The 21,414-nt window shown below is 31.5% G+C and overlaps 1 protein-coding gene across 1 annotated transcript in view; it reads left to right on the top strand.

Annotated features, from left to right (window-relative positions):
* Nucleotides 1-2,868: 2,868 nt before the first annotated feature.
* Nucleotides 2,869-21,414, top strand: part of LOC114325834 (peroxidasin homolog) — a 32,251-nt gene continuing 13,705 nt past the window's right edge. The window contains exons 1-3 of the mRNA XM_028273963.2: nucleotides 2,869-2,989; nucleotides 11,906-12,034; nucleotides 17,422-17,607. Coding sequence (XP_028129764.1) covers nucleotides 2,899-2,989; nucleotides 11,906-12,034; nucleotides 17,422-17,607 — 406 coding nt within the window. The 5' untranslated portion in view covers nucleotides 2,869-2,898. The remainder of the gene's footprint in view (nucleotides 2,990-11,905; nucleotides 12,035-17,421; nucleotides 17,608-21,414) is intronic.

The following is a 21,414-nucleotide window of genomic DNA, read 5'->3' on the forward strand; positions in this document are numbered from 1 at the left end:
GAAAACTCTAATATGAATTTTACAAATAAGACAAATAGGCAATTAAAATAACATATTTATTTTTTTCCGCACACGATAACTTAATTTTTTATTAAAAAAAATCAAATTTGACTATGAATAACTAAAAGTTTGGTAAAGTGAACCATAGATTAAAAAAAAATAACTTTTATTACAAAAATGAATTTTTTTTTAATAAATATTTAATTTATGTTATCACTCAATCAACTGATTTATTCAAACTAGAAAAAAATCAGGCCCGGATTTAAAAAATTAGTTTGTTTGGGTCTTAGAAAAAATTTCACCTTGTATACGTTTTTTGAAAACTCTAATACGAATTTTACAAATAAGGCAAATATGCAATTAAAATGGCATATTTATTTTTCCCCACACGATTACTTATTTTTTATTAAAAAATTAAATTTGACTATGCATAAAAAGTTTGGCAAAGTTTTTGCATAGATTTAAAAAAATTAACTTTTTTTACAAAAATTAATTTACAAAAACAACGTTTTTGTTGAAATTAAAAGTTTTACCATTTTTTTTTTCTATAACACGTCTAGATCTAAACCTTCTATAACACTTCTTTTGGACTCTATAGTTTAACATAGACGTGATCAAATTGATAAATTTTAAATTTTTCCACCTAATTTTTGCGATTTACAAGTTTGCTACTTTTACAAGAAGAAGACTGAAAGTCTACAACAATTTTCATAGTCTTCACAATGGTAAGAGGTATGTGCTGTAAAAATTTCAGAAAAAAAATATTAAAATGGAACAGAGTTGTAGCGAGCATTTTTTTTTTCATTTTTAGGTTAAAATTCCGATTTTGACAAATTTGATTTTTTAATAAAAAATTAAGTTATCGTGTGGGGAAAAAAATAAATATGCCATTTTAATTGCCTATTTGTTTTATTTGTAAAATTCATATTAGAGTTTTCAAAAAGCGTATACAGGGTGAAATTTTTTCTAAGACCAAAACGAAATAATTTTTTAAATCCGGACCTGATTTTTCTCTATTTTGAATAAATCAGTTGATTGGATGGTAACATAAATTACTTATCTGTGCAAAAAAAATTAATTTTTGTAATAAAAGTTATTTTTTTTAAATCTATGGTTCACTTTACGAAACTTTTAATTCATAGTGAAATTTGATTTTTTTATAAAAAATTAAGTATTCGTGTGCGGAAAAAAATAAATATGCCATTTTAATTGCCTATTTGTCTAATTTGAAAAATTCATATTAGAGTTTTCAAAAAGCATATACAGGGTGAAATTTTTTCTAAGACCCAAACGAACTAATTTTTTTAAAGCCGGACCTGATTTTTTTCTAGTTTGAATAAATTAGTTGATTAGGTGGTAATAGTGTAACGATTGGCCAAAATAAGAGACACATCGATCTGACCGTTCAAAAATTATGACGAATAAAAATTTCTGTCAAAATGCGAAACTTGCCCTGTATATTATTAAACAATGGGAGCAGACACTTTTTAATGGTCATTTGTTATTCCCCATAGGAGCCTCTATACGAGGTAGGAGTATGTACAGTTCCTCATGACTCACCCTGTATACAACAGAAGTGTTTACTTCATTCTACGTTGTTTTATCGAAGGTATACAGCCAACTATAGGGTTTACCCTTTTTAAAGTTTTAAAAAATAAAAAATAAAAAAAATTAAATCGGTTTTTCTAGAAAACCGTGTATATTACCGACTTAAAGCAAGAGTATCGTTTAGTACTATAATAACGCACAATTTAATAATGCAGTGTCAAAAATGCTTAAAAGTTAAAGACACAAAAGTTATGCGATAAAATAACTGTTGTATTACCCAAAACGGACGCCTATGACCGGTACCAGAAATTCGCAATTGCTGAAATCGATATATCTCTGGAAGATAAATAGGTGTACTACTTTTCATTTTTCTAAATATAAACGTTCTGAAGATATTAAAAACAACAAATTACAAGAACAAGAGTTTCCTTAGGCACTGGCGGATCCAGAGGAGGGGTAAAGGGATCATGACTTCCCCCTCAAACGAAAATAAATATCAATTCAATAATCCTAAAAAAAAGAAAATCCAAGAGCTGTCAAACAAAAAAAAATTTAGGCCCATCCAAAAAGTAAGACTAAGTGACCTTGCATCAAAGAAAAGTAATTAAATCACCCTCAAGATCCATGACCCCCCCGAAATTTCTGGATCCGCCACTGCCCTTAGGAAGCATTTTCGGACTAGGTGAATTAAGCGAAATTATCTTAAAATTATCTAAGGAATCTCTGGTCTAATTGGTGTAACCAGCGGGGGGTTTTGGGGGATTATAGCCCTTTCCATTGGAATGTACTTTGAGCTCTACACACCTCATTTAATTCCATACCCCCAGAGACCCTCCAGTAGTTGTAACCCCCTCTTAGGATCATCCTGGTCACTCCGTTGTCCGGTCTTCGTTTGTCTGGAGAGTTTCTGGACACCCTGTATAAAGCCTTTTTTTCTACTACTAAATTACTGCAGTTAGGTAAACTATAATGTTCTAATGAAAAATTAGATCGAAAAGCAGCAGAAATGGATTTGGTAATTTTTTGATTTCAATATCTATACAGTTTTGCATGTCAGTGTTGGGCAATAGTTTATCTAAAATTTTACAAAAAAAGTGGCAACAAAATTTCCGAAGAAAAAAAAATATTTACAAAAATTTTATATATGTTTTATTTATACTTTTTATCAAACTTATCATGCAACTTAACTATCTCACCCACAAAAATTCCAATATGGAATTTCCAAAATTAAAATAGTTTTTATCACTATCTGCCCTAATTGGATTATACATGATATAAAAGCATCCATGTATTAGCCGATTTGCAGATTTAGTTATTTATAATTTAAAAGTGCTAACTCTATTAATTAAAATGATTTCGAAAAGCCTCAATCTAATCCTACTATCTGTATATTTAATTTTGCACTCCTCATATGGTGACGGTAGTACCAAAGATGTCCAAGGTATGTTATTGATGTACTAAATATTATTTTAATTATTGTTAATATATTTCAAAAGCTTCATCATTATACAATGTAACGGTCCACCCGTTATATTATCATTTTTAGCGCTGTAATTATTTTTAAAAAAATAATTATTTTCTCTTGACCTCCCATTTAAATTCTTTAATTTATCGTAAAGGACTTCTCATGTGACGTCACACTGTACGGAACATAGTTGTTGAACCGTTCCTTGTCGTTTAATTCGTGTTCCGTGAGAGTTTGACGTTTTCCTCGCTGACTGTGGGAGGAATGACTGGCACTTGGCCGGTGGCTGCGAGGTTGACAGGTTGGTGTTGGTGGTTAGTACCGTAAATGGCGGTTAATTTCTTCGAAATTAATTTTTATTTCAACTAAGTTTGGAAGTATAGTAAAAAGTTACCACCACTTGTTTCCTGGAGTACGGGTTTCCTGGAGTAAGGATGGGAGTACCATCAGTGGAAGAGGAATAAAAAATTAACCGCCGTTTGGAAGAAAACTAACCCTCATGTGATGTCGTACCCACCTTGACTACCTAGGGAAGCCACCTTGACCTTATTGCAGCTACCGCCAAGTCAACCTGGGAGTATGTTTTGGGAACAAGCTTTTTGGGGGACATTCCAGCTCCTTTTCGTCCTGCCACCTGGGCCTACGGGGGGGCATGGAGGTGCATCATAGTGATGCTCATTTTCTAGGATGCAACCGCAAACTCGTTTGGGAACATTTAGTGAGGAGTTTTAGTAACTATTGGTTTTTTTTATATTTCAGACTATCTGTTAAATACACTATGTTTTTTTTCCAGATTTAGGTTACCTCTGTTTTTTTTGACATATGTATTTGTATATTAGATTATTTGGTTCCCAAACTTTGTATCTACGGTAACTTCTTGTGCACAGGAATAAGCCTAGAGAAAATTAGGTTTTTAATACTTTATTATTGCTTTGATATTGGTTTATGTAATTCGGGTAAATTTATTTTGTAACATTACTTGCTTGTTTCCCAAATATTGTATTTATTCGCTTTATTTCGTTTGTTCGGTTACTTCGTCGTTACTTTATTTCATTGCATTTGCTCGGTTAATTTAGGTCATTTTGTCGGTATTTTTCTTAACTTCACTTCTATAACGTTTATTCATTTGCATATTTAATTTTGCTTTATTCAGTATTGTATTTTCTCTTAGTGAGGCTTGGGCCTATTTATTTGTATTATTTTCATCTTCGTCGGTTTCCTTTAGTTGTACGTAGCAGGCGTACTATAACCATTTGGTAGAAGACTTATGTAATTTTGTACCCTATATGTATGTAAGAGGTATTTAAGTTTATAACAGATAACATTATTGTTGTTATCTTTAAAAAAATATATAACTTTTTGTATAACTTATGTCATTTTAGAGTCACATGATATACACTTTGTGTAACTCAGAGATTGTTAAAAATCTGGTAGTTATTTTTAATAAATATGTTTATTTATTTTGTATATCATTTATTTTTATTATTCCTTTATGTTCATTATTACAGGTTTGATATATTTAATATCTGACAGCAGTATAAGATACCTGGGAGAATGATCGAAGATCATTTTCATGGCGCCCATGATTTGTTAGATTTATTTATCTTGTTCGTCTTTAGAAATTATTCATCTTCATTCCTCTTCAGTACATTATTCTTATTTTATTATTTCATATTTTAGTCATCATTACTATCTATATAGAGCTACTGTTCTTCGACAGGCATGCAAACGAGCCGTATCCATCCTTGAGTGTCAAGTTGCTCTCTTGCATCTATAGCTAGCCAACTCTATTCAGTTTGCCTCTATCTCTTCCCACTTCTACTTCTATCCCCTCTAATTTCCCTTTCTTCAGTACTACTGCACTTTAGTAGTATTTTTTTTTTATTTTTCCTATTGCGGCTTCTCAACGTAGAAGTCACTTCACCCCTTCTTTACAGCCCATCTCTCTACATCTATGTCCCATTAGTTATTTATTTACTTTTTTCCTTATTTCTGTTGGAGTACCTATATCTTTCTTTTTACTTTCACTCCAACAGAAGTTTTCTTATTTTTGTAACACTGGCGCCCAACGTGGGGCGCCAGTGTAACAAAAATAAGAAAACTTCTGTTGGAGTGAAAGTAAAAAGCAAGATATACTCCAACAGAAGTTTTCTTATTTTTGTTACAACAATAGGTACCCAATATAATAGCATATTTATTTTTTTTTTCTAATATTGTTTATACAGTAGGGTGGTGCGAAAAAAGTCAATTTGATAATTGAGTGTCGCTATAGTGCGAAAAAGTTATGCGATTGGTAATTACAAGAAAAACAAAAAAGAAATTATTCAAATCGGATTATCTTCCGATCCCGCAATGGGCCTAAAGATTATGAAGAAAAAAAATTCTAAGTTTTTTTTTAAATTTTTATTTAACCTCCATGTACGTTTTATTTATCGCTATAGTAAAATTTATTTACAGTTTGCATGGTTGGGTAAGAAAAAAAATACTCTTTTGCATTTAACGAATATCTTCCGATCCCGCAAGGTCAATCAAAATCTATAAAAAATTGAAATTTTTGATGATTTTAATAAATTAAAAAATATTTAGTTATCTCATTTTTCTGTTACATTGTGAAGCTCTTCGCTTGTTTAGATATTGTATGACAATATTTAAACAACCAAGAACTCACAACGAGAAGGTGGTTACACTTCTAGCTCCACTCACATCCTTCTTTCCAACCAACCAATGAGTGTGTGTTTTTTACATTATGTACATTTCTTTTGATCTGTTTGTGTCTAGCTTTTAAACGCCAACTTTGTATTGTGATTTGGTAGTAAAATCTGGCAGCATGTACCTTGATTTAAGTGTTGCCCTGATGAATCCATCTCTTGATTGGGGCCCACATTCATTAGATATTAGACGATCCTTCCGTGACCAACTCTACGCACCGCTCGTCAGCTTGCGTGTGGCAGGGATAGCTTTGTACATTCCAGTCTGTCATGCCGCCCGATGTCATGCAAGTACTTATATCTTCATTTGAAACTCTTCAAAGAACTGGCGGTGAAGATAGTTTTGCAACGTTCCACTCTATTATTTTAGTTTAGTCCTTTGCTTCAAAATTTCAAGTAGTACTGAAAAAGTAAATACATTAGAGAGCTAGGGCTATGGAGATAGTTAAAAGCCAGAAAGACTAAAGCCAAGGGCTAAGGTATTAGAAATTTCATTCCTCCTACTTTATATTTTGAAGCACAGGACTACACTGAAATAATAGACTGGAATGTTGCAAAACTATCTTATCCACTAGTTCTTCGCAAAGTTTCAAATGAAGATATAAGTTCCTGCATTACATCATACCAGACTGGAATGTACAAAACTATCCCTGCCACCCGCAAGCTATCGAGCGGTGCGGAAAGTTGGTCACGGAAGCATCGTCTAATGTATGTGGGTCGTCGGTCCCAATCAAGAGATGGATTCATTAGGGCAACACTTAAATCAAGGTACATGCTGACAGATTTTACCACCAAATCACAATACACAGTTGGCGTTTAAAAGCTAGACACAAACAGATCAAAAAGAAATGTACATATGTAAATAATGTAAAATACACACACTCATTTGTTCGTTGGAGAGAAGGGTGTGAGTGGAGCTAGAAGTGCAACCACCTCCTCGTTGTGAGTTCTGGGTTGTTTAAATATTGTCATAAAATATCTACAGTCTGGGCTGATTATCGGAGAATAGTCCATTTTTGGGAAAAGTTATTTACCAGCAATTTTATTGCTGGAATCGAATTATAAGATCCTATATATTAATAATATAGGTATGCAAAGTCCTCAGATAGTGTGCTACTTTTTTTATAAACAAAATGGCGCCCAAAGATCGTGTTTTTTCAATTATTGCTCCATAACTCCGAAAATTTTAACTTTACAACAAAAACACCCAAATAAAAATTCACCGTGATTAAATTCTGCATAGAGACGTGTTTTTCCCGATCTGCTCCGACGAAAATTTTCCTCAGAAAATGCGGGTTTTCGCAACAAAATCTTTAATTTTCAAATAAAGTTTTAGATAAGTAATTATCTACCAATAATTAAATAATTTGGTGACTTAAAAGCCTTCTTGGTTTAGATTATAGTTCCAGAAGCTGGTGAAAATTAAACTAAGATCTTAGCAACAATTCAATTGTTAATTCATAATTTACGGTCGCAGTAATAACCAAAATAATTATGATACACTGATCAAACTTTGAAATCTTATAAAGATGAGATGCCTATTTAACATTTTGTCGACAAAATATTATTTTTTTATTTTTTTGCATAATCATTAAATGTTTAAAAAAATAGTTATAAACAAATTAACGTTTCTCAGAAACTTTTTATTATATTATAATTTTAAAAAATAGCTAAAATGCGCATTTCAAATATCTTGAAAATGAATGCTTTAAAACTTTCTTGCAACCATTTGCAAAAAAGTTATGAAACAGCAAAGTAAACATACGATTACTACGGTGTTTATAATTTTTTTTAATTCTTTCAAAGCGTACAAGTGAGTTTAAAGTACAAGCTAATTATTTACAAAAAAATATCGATTATAAGGTTAACGGTTATATTTTAATTAAAGATTATAAATATATTTTTTGTAATTTACACGCGCGAAAGTCGACTAATACAGTACTGTAGCTAAAATTTTCACTCGGAGCGACGACCGGCCGCGCAACGTACACTTTTAATAAATAATGCATGCCGCGTGTCAGTCGCTTCGAGTGAACATTTTAGCTCCGACTCTGTATCAGGCCTACTTTTGCGCTAAAAATTACAAAAAAAAGTATTTTTAATCTTTGATTAAAATATAACCATTGCACTAATTTTTGACATTCTTTGTGAGTAATTATATTGTACCATAGACTCACTTTTAAGCTTTGAAACAATTAAAACAAATAATAAACAACGGAGATATCGTATATTAATTTTGCTGTTTCAGACCTTTTTTTCAAATGGTTGAAAAATTTTTTTAAAGCATTAATTTTCAAGACCTATGAAATACGCATTTTAAGTATTTTTTAAAATTAGAATATAATAAACCATTTCTGAGAAATGTTAATTTGTTTATAACAATTTTTTTTAAACATTTAAAGATTATGCAAAAAAATGAAAAAATTATATTTTGTCGACAAAATATTAAATATGCATCACACCTTTATAATCTTTCTAAGTTTGATCAATGTCTCATGATTATTTTGGTTGTTATTGCGACTGTAAATTGTTAATTAACAATTGAATTGTTGCTAAAATATTCATTTCATTTTCACCGGCTTCTGACTTTATAATCTATACCAAGAAAGCTTTTATTTCACCAAGCTATATAATTATTGTTAAATAATTACTGGCCCAAAAAATTTATTTGAAAATTCGAGATTTTGTTGGGAAAACCCACATTTTTCAAGGAAAATTTTCGACGGAGCAAATCGGAAAAAACATGCCTCTATGTAGAATTAAATTGGGGTGAATTTTTATTTGAGTGTTTTTGGTGTAAAGTTAAAATCTTCGGAGTTATAGAGCAATAATTGAAAAAATAGGATTTGTCGGCGCCATTTTGTTTATAAAAAAAGTAGCACACTATCTGCCGACTTTGCATACCTATATTAATAATATGTAGGATCTTATAATTCGATTCCAGCAATAAAATTGCTGGTAAATAACCTTTCTTTGTACTTTACTAATTAGACCAGCGTATTATAAACATTTTTTTTTTCAAAATTTAAAGATTATGCAAAAAAAAAGAAAAATTTATATTTTGTCAATAAAATATTAAATAAGCATCTCATCTTTATAATCTTTATAAATTTGATCAATGTATCATGATTATTTTGGTTATTATTGCGATCGTAAATTGTTAATTAACAATTGAATTGTTGCTAAAATATTCGTTTAATTTTCACCGGCTTCTAGAATTACAATCTATACTAAGAAAATTTTGATGTCACTAAGTTATTTAATTATTGATTAATAATTACTTACCTAAAACTTTATTTGAAAATTAGAGTTTTTGTTAGGAAAACCCGCATTTTCCGAGGAAAATTTTCGCCGGAGCAAATCGTGAAAAACATATCTCTATGCAGAATTTAATTGCGGTGAACTTTTATTTGGCTGTTTTTGTTGTAAAGTTAAAATCTTCGGAGTTATAGAGCAATAATTGAAAAAAATACGATTTATCGGCGCCATTTTGTTTATAAAAAAAGTAGCACACTATCTGCGGACTTTGCATACCTATATTATTAATATATAGGATCTTATAATTCGATTCCAGCAATAAAATTGCTGGTAAATAACTTTTCCATGAATTTTGCTAATTAGCCCAGAGTACTAAACAAGCGAAGAGCTTCACAATGCAACAGAAAAATGAGATGACTAAATATTTTTTAATTTATCAAAATCATCAAAAATTTCAATTTTTTATAGATTTTGATTGACCTTGCGGGATCGGAAGATATTTGTTAAATGCGGAAAAGTGTTTTTGTTTTGTTACTCAACCATGCAAACTGTAAATAAATTTTACTATAGCGATAAATAAAACGTACATGGAGGTTAAATAAAATTTTTTGAAAAAAGATAAAATTTATTTTTTTCATAATCTTTAGGCCCCTTGCGGGATCGGAAGATAAAGTCCGATTTGAATAATTTCTTTTTTGTTTTTCTTGTAATTACCAATCGCAACTTTTTCGCACTATAGCGATACGCAATTATCAACTTGACTTTTTTCGCACCACCCTATTATACAGTGTGTCGTGATTTAAGATGAAAACAGACATACTTAGACTATCAAAATAAATACAGATTTGAAGTTTTGCACAGTCATACAGGTTTATGGTACACATTTTTTAAGATACTCAACTGAAATTTAAATTTTAAACTCAGCCTACTGTGACTTTACAAACAAGGCAAAATTTCAATATTTTGTTTCACGATAGAGATAAATGTATTTCATTCTTCTCTATACGGAGTTCCATACACTGTTCGTAGAATGTTTATCTGCTATCTTTTAATATTATTCTGTTGACCAATTCCATTGTTGAACAAATTCGTGTCTATCTTCTTCACATTTGTGCGTAATCATTTTTGGTATCCTTCGTTTTTATGTCGACATCGTCTTCGATTTTTTCAAAAAAAAAAAAGGGATAGTTCTCTGGGTTGGCTCTATACCATGTAGTCAAATAAACTCTAACATCGAAGTAAAATGACTTCTAAGTACAGTATCCGCCAAAATAAACAGTATCGAATATAAAAAATAGTTATTTATGATATAAGTGTTGAAAGTACAATTTTAAGGCATGCATGTGAAAGTTTTCTTCTGCAATTCACATGAGTGCCTTAAAAATATACTTTTTAACACGTATATCATACAATATTTTTTCTACAAACGTTATAAATATATAAAATACAATATTTTTGTTAATTTCTGAAACCATGAAACCTATGACCCGTAAAAGGTAGAACTGGTTGTCTACACTCGAGGGGAATGTCTAAAAATTCTTAGCGAAAATATTATACCGTTACATAAACTTTTTTTTTCTACAAACGTGTTAAAAATGCAATAATACAGTTTAAATTAAATTTTAAAAAAACCTTTTAAACCACCTTTTTCAAATTGCGCAAGTTGTACTATTAATATTAATGTTAATAAATGAAATATAAATATTTTGACGTTTCACAATTTGACAATTCACTTTTAACTGCAGTGCCTTAAAAATTTTAAAGCACTAGTGCCTTAAAGTAGCATTTTTAACGCTCCTATGGAGTGCTAAAAATTGAATTTTTAACACGGTTGTAGAAAAATATATTTATGAATTGATTTTTCTAATACATATATTATGTTCAAAATGTGCACCATGGCGTTGCAAAAAGCTTCATAACGTGTCTGAAGATCATTAAGCATATTTAAGAAAAGTGGTTGCTGAAAATGTTAAAAATAAGTTATTATTCTTTGCCTTATTTCTCTGGCAGACAACCGGTTTTTTTGGCCGGTTATAACCGCCAGGTTAAACCATAAGCAAAAAAAACCGGTATAACCGAAAACCGGTGTTTTTTCAAAAACCGCCATCCCTAGCGTACGCATGTTGAGCGGTTGCATTTGTTTCTATGTTAACTTGAACCGCGGCGGTTGGGTTTTTCAGGTAAACCGCGACGTCAACGTTGACAAACCCCCCTCATGTGGACGAGCTGTTAGGTTCACTGATGATGGATTGATAGGTCCGAAAACGTTCGTTCTGAACATATTTTAAGCAATCCATTGGGATTTTTTAGCATTTTATTTAATTATAGGATACTACTTAGAAGACCCTTAAAACATGGACCCTTAAAACATCAACCGTAAATAAGTTAGAGTCCTTTGAAATGTGGATCTACCGGAGAATTCTCAAAATTTCGTGGACATCGCATACCTCAAACGAAGAAGAGCTGCATAGAATAGGCAAGGCAAGAGAACTTTTCAACACAGTGAAAGTTAGAAAAACATCATACTTAGGCCACATACTGAGAAATAATAAGTACCAATATGCTCAACTTATAGTGAAAGGAAAGATCGAGGGAAGAAGAGGACTAGGAAGGAAAAAATTATCGTGGCTCAGAAACATCCGACAATGGACAGGGCTAAATTTTGAGCTAATAAGAACATCTGAAAACAGAGAAGAGTTCGCAATTGTAGTAGCCAACCTCCATGGAGGAGACGGCACTAAGAAGAGAAGACTTAGAAGTCGTTTTACTTCGATGTAAGAGTTTATTCGATTTTTTCGTTCCACCATATCTTCTTACTTACACACCTATTTCATTTTCTATCTTAGATCGTATAATGATTGACCGTTCGGTAATTGGACCTTATTTTTTATTTTATTTTCTTACTATTTTTTCTCTTTTGGCTCAGGAGGAGGCTGGAAAGACAACCGACTACATAACACCACTACATTTATACCCGATGATCCTTCTTATCGAGCATTCAGAGTAGTTTTAGGTGGTACATTTGGATTACCGTGTAACATAGAAGATGCAGTTGGTAAGTAATAAAATATGTACTATATGACAAAAAATAACTATACAAAGGGTGATCGTCCCCAGTATGCACAGGTACTGTTGCACTGTGGTTCCAAATGCCAAAAAGGTGGTCGTGAACATTTAAAAGCGTATATTGTTCATATTGCGACCGTGCGCAAGTTCGACCTGGTTTCATAGGTCGGCAACATTTTTAGCACTTTTAATTATGAAGTAAAAGTCAGACTTACGCTCGGCAACAGTTAAAATAAATTAAATCAAATGTAGTGCTCCAGACCTACCAAATTCCCTCATTGTTTTTTGTATCGTCCTTTGTCCTGTGTGTTTCTATTTGTTCAATTGTGAGGTGAATTTACTTAACTAGCTATTTATTTATTTATTGACGAAATTTTATAACACAATGTAGGTATACCACGAAAATATAATTTACTACTAATTTCTTTTATCTGGTTCAATAGATTATTAATATCTATCCATAGCTTATTTCACTTAAAACATAGTTGCCATTCACAACCAATTATTTCTTACTACATTTATATTCCTATTTACTTTCTATTCTAATTCTCCACCCTTTAATTTATAATGTTTTATTTACCTACATTGTTGTTTTAATTCACATTTTAATTCACATTCGCATAATATAGCATTTTAACTACAATTTGAAGCTTTCGATCTACCTACACTTATGCGAACAATAATCCTACACGAGCAGTACTCGTCAAAGATCAAGTACGGACCTTAAATATTCAGTTTGCAACTGCACATCCAGTTCTGACATACACAATAAATACTCGCTACATTTGTGATCCAAACGTTGTCAATCTTACATCTACTAATAAATAGAATTCTTTAATATATATATATATATATATATATATATATATATATATATATATATTTGTACAAATATTTTCGACCGTACTGTGTTATAGTGGTTTGAAGTTTCAGCAATTCGGTCATGTGAAATAAAAGTCTATTTGTTATTTCTCAATATTTCGTCACACTTTTGTGACTTCTTCAAATATATATATATATATATATATATATATATATATATATATATATATATATATATATATATATATATATATATATATATATATATATAAATATAAATAAAATTAAAACAAAATCTTTAAAATCAACACACATTAAAATTGTATATATGTCATTCACTAATTTGATCTACACAAACATTATAACAGGCACAGATTTGTTGGTTGACTTACACCAACTATCTCATCACCCTCAAGAATTCCTAAATCCCATAAATTTGTTTACCTTTGCTGCATCCTCCGTCTATTCCACCATATCCCGTCAACATAACTTTATGATAATGAATACTGAGTTGGTAGCACCTTGTATCCGAATCATTTTGTAACTTGTTACCTTTGACCTGAAGATGCTCTACAAATTTTAAAGAGCGAAACCGGTCGTCGGAAGTTATAATAAAGATTGAGAGTAAGTCTGACTTTTACTTCATTTAAAATGAACTCTCACATGCAACACATTCAAGACTTTTAATTATATTGGCCAATTATATTAGTCCTGGTTACTGGATAATTGTCAAGGCCATAGCCCAAAAAAGAATAAGAAGAAAAAGTAAGATTGAGGTTATGTTATTAAAAGGTAAACATTGTACTACAAACAAAATAATTAATTAAATTCACTTTAATAATTGCATATTATATCAATATTATTGTGGAGCCACATATAATTTTTACAATTTATATCACATCATTTGCGAAATCCCATTTTCTTCATTGACAGTAGGTATGAAATATACGTCAATTTGACAATTTCAATCATTAACAATATGAATTATTTAGGAAATATATGTTAAGAAAGTTGTAAGGTTTGTCCGCTATACGCGCACGATCGTTCCTCGTATCCCCTCCAAGTACTTGCACACAGCGAGTACTTCAGAATTACTTTCGTGCATAAGGATTTTTGACATCGCTGATTACGAATCTGACATTATTTTTTTCAAAAACCAAATGACGAATCCATTAGGGCCGAAAGAAATTCGGCGTCCATAAAGTAACGCATAAATTCATTATTTCGTAAACCGGCAATTATAAGGAAAAATCCCGAAACAGGTCGATCTTTATTTTTAAATTTCGATTTTCTGGCATATAAATCATACTAATGACGTCATCCGTCTGGGCATGATGACGTAATCGATGATTTTTTTAAATGAGAATAGAGGTCATGTGATAGCTCATTTGAAAGGGTATTCAATTATTATCTATTCAGGAATATAAACATTAACATAACTATTTATACAGGGTGTTCCAAAAAAAATTTTATTTAAATTAATTGAGACAAAAAGAAGGATGTATGTAATTTATTTAATTCAAAATACGTTTTACTGTTGTCAGAAAATAGGAGAAAAAATATTTATTTGAGAAATAAATATTGTTTTTCGCTTAAATTCAATGTTAAAGCTGCCACCCGCCTACCTCTTGGCAGTTTGAACATTTCGTTTAAGCGAAAATCAATGTTTATTTTTTAAACAAAATTTTTTTCTGTCTTCTGATAGTATCAAAATGTATTTAGAATTAAATAAATTGCATACATTCACCTTTTTGTGTCAATGAATGTAATAAAAAAATTTTTTTGACACCTTTATAACTAATTATGTTAATGTTTGTATTTGTGAATAGAGAATTGAATACCCTTTCAAATAAGCTATCACATGACTCCTATTCTCATTTAAAAAAATCATCGATTACGTCATCACGCCCAGATTGATGACGTCACTAGTATGATATATATATATATATATATATATATATATATATGCCAAAAAATCGTAAAATAAAATTAAAAATTGACCTGTTTCGGGATTTTTCCTCAAAGTCGCAGGTTTACGAAATAATGAATTTATGCGTTACTTTATGGACTCACTGTATAAATATTGGCAATATAATATAATTATATTTAATTGGAAATATATTTAATAACTCATAGATATTGGCAATATCATTTTAAAGTCTTCTACTTTAAAATGTATAATATAATATTATATTATATGTGTGAATTGCAGATATAAATGAATCAGATTAAGGCCATCGGCACATAATTCGCATATTTTTTTCGGCTATCCCTACTTTTTCTGTCTTTACACGGCAAATTACGTGTAGTAAAATTTACACTGGTATGGATATGTAAACATTACTAGAATATCATTCTACTTGACAATGTCATCATTAACTTTAAAGAGATGGCTTTTGAATGTTCTTGGATATTTGTATAATTGCAAATTATTAATTCAGTTAATAAATGTGATTATTTCATTCATAGGAGATTCTGACCAATAGAAAGCTAAAGGCATGCAAATTAAGGTGATAATTTTTGATAATCTCCCGTCGTTAAGCATATTACGTCAGATCCCGTCGTTGGTACGAAAAAATACATTCAGTGACATTAATGACAAATGTTTTAAAAATTATAAAAGTGATGACTTTCAACCGTCAAATACATATTTATAACAACTGTGTGTTTAATTTCACTAATTGGTACTTACATATATAAATTACAATAAAATTTTGGTTTTGAACAGTTTTATTCATGAAATAATCGCAACAAATTGCACTCGAACTCTAAAATTAATATAGAATTTTTGCCCTCGTGACACTTTGACATAATTTCACTCGCCTTCGGCTCGTGAAATTAAAACTGCCAAAGTGACACTCGGGAAAAATTCAATAATTTTAGAGCTCTTGTGCAATTACTACTGATAATTTTTTCACTAACTAGGTATTTAGTGATTGTAATAATTTATATGTACAACAAAAACTAATACTCAATCGAGAAAAGAGGAAAAGTGTTAAGTGGTTTTTAACCCTTAACTGATGACCATGCGTCTCACAGACTCCGCACGTTTATTAACGCGTCTGCGTTTCTCGCCACAAATACGTAGCAACCTGTAATTCGGTGTACCTTCCTAGCTTTTAGAGTATATTCGAATGTGTTAATGGGAGGTACCTCGCTCGTCCCGTTTTCGAAATATTTAAGTCGCGGAGTCTACTAGACGCAAGGTCACCATTAGTGTTACATATTTTAATATGGATAGTTCTCGTAAAGCTGTAAGAGTATAATTATAGACGATGATTTCGAAGAAGTGTGCACACAATGGTATAATGAGGCGAACAGTGACATTACTGATGATGATGTGGAAGAAGGATATTATATAGAAAGTGATGAAATTTGTATAAATTGTACCAGGGTAGAATAGATTTTTAACATTTTTTGTGAATTGCAGGTTTTGTGCAGAATTGCAATTGTGTTGTTTTTAACAATTTTCTATATAAAATGTACCTATTTTTAAACATACATATATTATATTTTTTTGTATATGTTTAATTTTTTTGGAATATGACTTTAAAAATGTTGTGTTATAAAACATGTTACCATTTTTTCTGTTTTTGTTATAAGTCCTACAGTTTGATTTTTTTTCTTTTTGGCTAAATAAAAATGGCATTACAATATTGTTTTATTATTAAAAACTGTTTTATTGCATTTTTTAGGTGCCAGCTTGACAAAAACAGCTTTTTTCAGCCAGGAGTCTGTTAGACTCATGGTCACCATTTATGTAATTACAAATAGGGTCACCAGTTAAGGGTTAATAATATATTGTTACTATGTAACGCTTACAATCTTGAACATCTTTAACAAAAAAATACTTGGATTACGGAATATATTCTGATGTATTCTCTGCTTGGACCTTCCCTAAATAATAAACAATAAATAACTTATACAATAAATAAACAATAAATAACAGTGCGTTGTATGACAAAAATAGCTAATGTTCGATTTGGAAAATATCACCACGGACATGGTGTTCATTTTTATCGAATCTTGAAAAAACTAGTAAATATTTTTAAAAGATTTAAACGCAGAATGAAATACTAAATTAATATCGAGGGCCGAAAGTTCTTTAGAATAAATAAAAAGTTTCTTTTGAATGAGATATTTGAAATTAAAAATCACACTACATTTTCTCTTAGTTTTTCACCCCTGTAATTTATTAAAATAAACATTATAGAAGTTTTCAGGGACTTTGGGCCCTCGGTAAGAACGTATTCTTTTATTCTGCGTTTAAATTTTTCAAAAATATTAATTAGTTTTCTGAGGATTCGAAAAAAATGATTCCCCATTTGAATAGCATTGCAGCCGAAAATACGTACCCATCCCCTTAAATAAATTATTAGAAGAATTTTTAATAAGCAACAACATTTTTGTTTAATTTAGTAATATTTTGTATTTTGACAACGACGTCCGATTTGGGCGTCGAAACGTTAATAAAATCATTTTTTTTTTGTTAAATTGTGGCTTATTTCCCATTTAGAATAGTTGAATATTAATATTCTTTTTCTGTGTTTTAAGATTCAAAATTAAATGTTAGTTGGTCAAGAATAGACGGTCATCCATTACCTACCAACTCTAGCCAACGAAGTGGAGTTTTGTACATCTACAACGTCGAGAAAGAAGCTCAAGGAGAATACAAATGCTCAGCTCTCGATTCTAATGACAGACCAGTCTCCGACTTCAAAGCTTATCTCATGGTTATGTGTAAGTATAATTTGTTTTACTCTTCTATAGAATATATAATAGAGTATTCTTCCGAGTCGAATTTAATATAAAGCTGTCTTCCTTTATTTCATTTTATGTACTCATATTTGAGTACTAAGGATGCAGAATTCTGTTGGAACTTTTATTTAGACAAGCGGACAGGTGAGGAGTGTACATACAGTTCAATAGCGTAACAAGTCAAAAAATTCAAATTTTAGTTATTGCAATCATGGCATTCGTAATACATGTCTCTACCAATTTCAATAGTGAAATAAGTCGAAATTCGTCTTTTAGTTCGTATAGGACGTAATCAATTTATGTAACAACTCCAAATTTATAAATGTTTTAGTTCAATGCTGTAACAACTTGACTTGTTACAGTATTGAACAAGAAGGATTTTTCTTTCAATGTGACACGCGGTTTCTTAGTTGTTACATCTTTATCTAATAATGAGTGAATTTAAATTAACTAATATGAACAAAAAGCTTTTTAACTCCCGTGGTGCATTCATTTTACATTTGGCAAGAACCAGAATTCAAGGAATCAACGAAAATGCAGTGGTCATAAAGTTTCTCACATTCCCAAAAAAAGACCAATTCAACTTATGTACTAGTTACACAAATGGAAATGATGAAGAGAAAAATGACCTAAGAAGCAAATGAAGCGCATTTAAGTGAGAAAGATTTATGTAAGCCGACAAAAAAAGATTCAAGATTTGCAATTAGGTGAAAACGTTCAAGTGTTGTGTTTCGACATTCAAGCCGTTCTCTCTACTCCTTGTGGTGAAATTAGTAGTTTCTATTATAAACGGAGTGTCTAGTTACAACTTTACCGTGTTTGACATAAAATCAAAAATTGGATAGTGCTTTTTCTGACATGAAGGAATTGCAAAGAGGGGAACTAATGATATTGGTAACGGTATCTATAATTTTTTGAAAAGTGAAGCATGCAAAGGAGGACATGTCATTATCTACTCTGATAACTGCGCAGGGCAAAATAAAAAAAAAATGGTTTGTATGGACCTGTTCTGTGTGATGCATGTCAATGAAATCAAGACAATTACACACAAATTTTTAGAGGAAGGTCACACACAAAATGAAGGTGAAGGTGATAGCATGCATGCCACCATAGAAAGAGAGAAAAAGCGTGTTATTGAAAGTTGTCCAATTTACGTCCCTGTACAATGGGCAAGTATACTCAAATCAGCAAAAAAAAACTGGGATTCTCTTCAATGTGAAGGAAATTTGCATTCAAGATATTTATGATTTATAGTCACTAAGTAGCGAAATGGGTAAAAATTTCAGTAAAAATGCAGAAAAAGAAAAAGTTATTTGGAATGACTTAAAAATTATCAAAATAGAAAAAATGCACCCGAATAAAATTTTTTATAAAACTTCTTATGCACAAGATACTTTCAAGACTATTGACATCAAACAAAATAATAAAGAACTTAGGAATCAAGGACAAAATAAGAAAATCCAGATAAAACCAGTCTTTAAAAAAAGCCCTTCAATCGATAAAAATAAAAAGAAAGATCTACTGAATCCTTGTGAGGAAAATGCCATTAGACAGGTTTATTGGCCATTTTACCAACATTTGCCGCAAGAAAATGGAGTAGAGAAAGGGCCTGAGCCCGACTCTGAATAACTTGTATTTATTTAATTTTGTTTCAAATTAAAAGTTTAATTTTCTAACAAGTTAATTTTATCTCAAATTCATAGTCACCAGACAGACCTCTATTTACAAAAAGTAGCTAATTTATGTTATGATTCAATAAAAAAGTTTAGTTCAATAGTGTAACAATGTCACTAAAGTTTAAATTCCAGTTAGTTTAAACAAATATTATATAAATATTTTCATGCACTCAAATGTTCTACAGTCCTATAAAACTAAATTACTTATTTTCGTTCATAAAAAATGAAAATTAAAAAACAAATATATCGAATATAAAATACGAAATTTCTTTGTCTTCGTTTTCTCAAATATTCTAATTTTGGACTTGTTACGCTATTGACGTGAGGTATCGATATATTGTAAGCTCTCCCATGTCCGCTATTTATCAGCCCGTGTCTTTATAGATTTTAAAAAAGCTCAGGCCACAGATAGTTACCAAGGATTCTGCACTTCCACTTAAAGAAAATTTTCTGTGTGTACAGATAGATGTCTCTAACGCGTTCGTACGCATTTAATATTTTATTAATATGCATAGTTCGACAGCTGGATTCAGTTCGTGTCGGTAGACAGCACAGGCGGCTCTGAAGACGGTAAAAAGCAGAAACCTTGGTCAACCGATGGTGTTGGCCCCGAATCGAATTTAATCTAAAGCTGTCTTTCATTACCTATTGTTGTATTGCTTTTTTTAAGTCATGGTCAAAAAAATTGGCCGGATAGGGGATGACGATGGTCGTTTATGTATGTAGATGTTCTGCCACACTCTGCATTTTCTTGCTTATTACTAAAGAGCGATGTCTGACAATGAGTAAAGTTGTTTAACTATTGTTGGCTTCAGACAGGTGGTAATCAGTGAGATTACCATCTGTTTATCACATTCTCTAGTGTGCCTTGCTGCATAGAAATGCTGGACAATGTTAATATTGATGAGAAAGATATAAGAGTTATCCAGAATCTCTATTGAAATAAAAAAGCACGAGTGAGGCTGAACAAATCAACAAACACAGAGGAATTTTAAATTTTAAGAGGGGTGCGACAGGGGTGTATTTTGTCTCCTGAGAATGTTTTGGAGAGGAACTTGAAGGCACTGACTGTGGTAAAAAGATCAACGGGTACATGGTAAATAACATTCGTTACGCCGACGACACCTCGATAATCACAGATAACGAACATGATATGCAGTTGATGCTAAATAAGATAAACACCGTAGGAAAAATATATGGCTTGAACATAAATGCAGGAAAAACTAAATGTATGGCAATACAAGAAGACATACAAGAAGATATGCAATGCAGTACAAGAAGAGGTGGGTCCTCCAGACCTCTTCTTGTATTTTTAAGAGTACAACTGCAAGTTGATAATGCTCCAATCGAGCAAGTGAAAACATTCAAATACTTGGGAACGATGGTGAATGACCAATGAGCTCCTCAGGAAGAAATAAAATATCGTGCCGGATAAGCAAGACAAACTTTTATTAAATTTAAACTGCTACTTTGTAACCACAATCTTTCCTTCAATCTCCGTTACAGAATGGTTAAGTGATATGTATGGTGTATGGTCCATATTGTTATACTGCATGGAGACATGGACGTTGAAAGTATCTTCCAATAATGTTCCGCATACCCTGGACAGATAGGGTGAGGAACGAGGAAGTCTTAAGAAGAGTAAATACTAAGAGAGAATGGCTCAACTTGATCAAGACACGAAAAATTGGATACCTGGGCCATACCCTGAGTTCTCTGAGAGGGAAAAATATATGATAATAAAGTCTTTAAGACAGACAGACCAGCTTCTGGTCAGGCTTGAGCGGCGCTCATCCTAGTCGATTTAACCATAAGGACAGATTGGCTAGCGATGGTTTCATGATCCCCGTCGAGCCGGCCATCTGACCCAGGTAGCGGAAACCATCCACCCCGTCTACTGCGGGAATTTTCCCCGCCGCAGACGGAGTAGCCGGCGTCCGACTGATTTACCCTGGAATGATATCGCTGAGACTGCAGAACACTTTGCGGGATTGAAGGCCATACCATGGCCATGGTATGGTCATCACGGATAAGATAATTCGCCAACGCACTATAGGTGCACGGTACCGTAAGAAGAAAAAGAAGTGTGTCTTGACCATTCTCAAACAGGACA

Source organism: Diabrotica virgifera, chromosome 4 (assembly GCF_917563875.1).
Source record: "Diabrotica virgifera virgifera chromosome 4, PGI_DIABVI_V3a".
Classification (NCBI taxonomy): Eukaryota; Metazoa; Arthropoda; class Insecta; order Coleoptera; family Chrysomelidae; genus Diabrotica; species Diabrotica virgifera.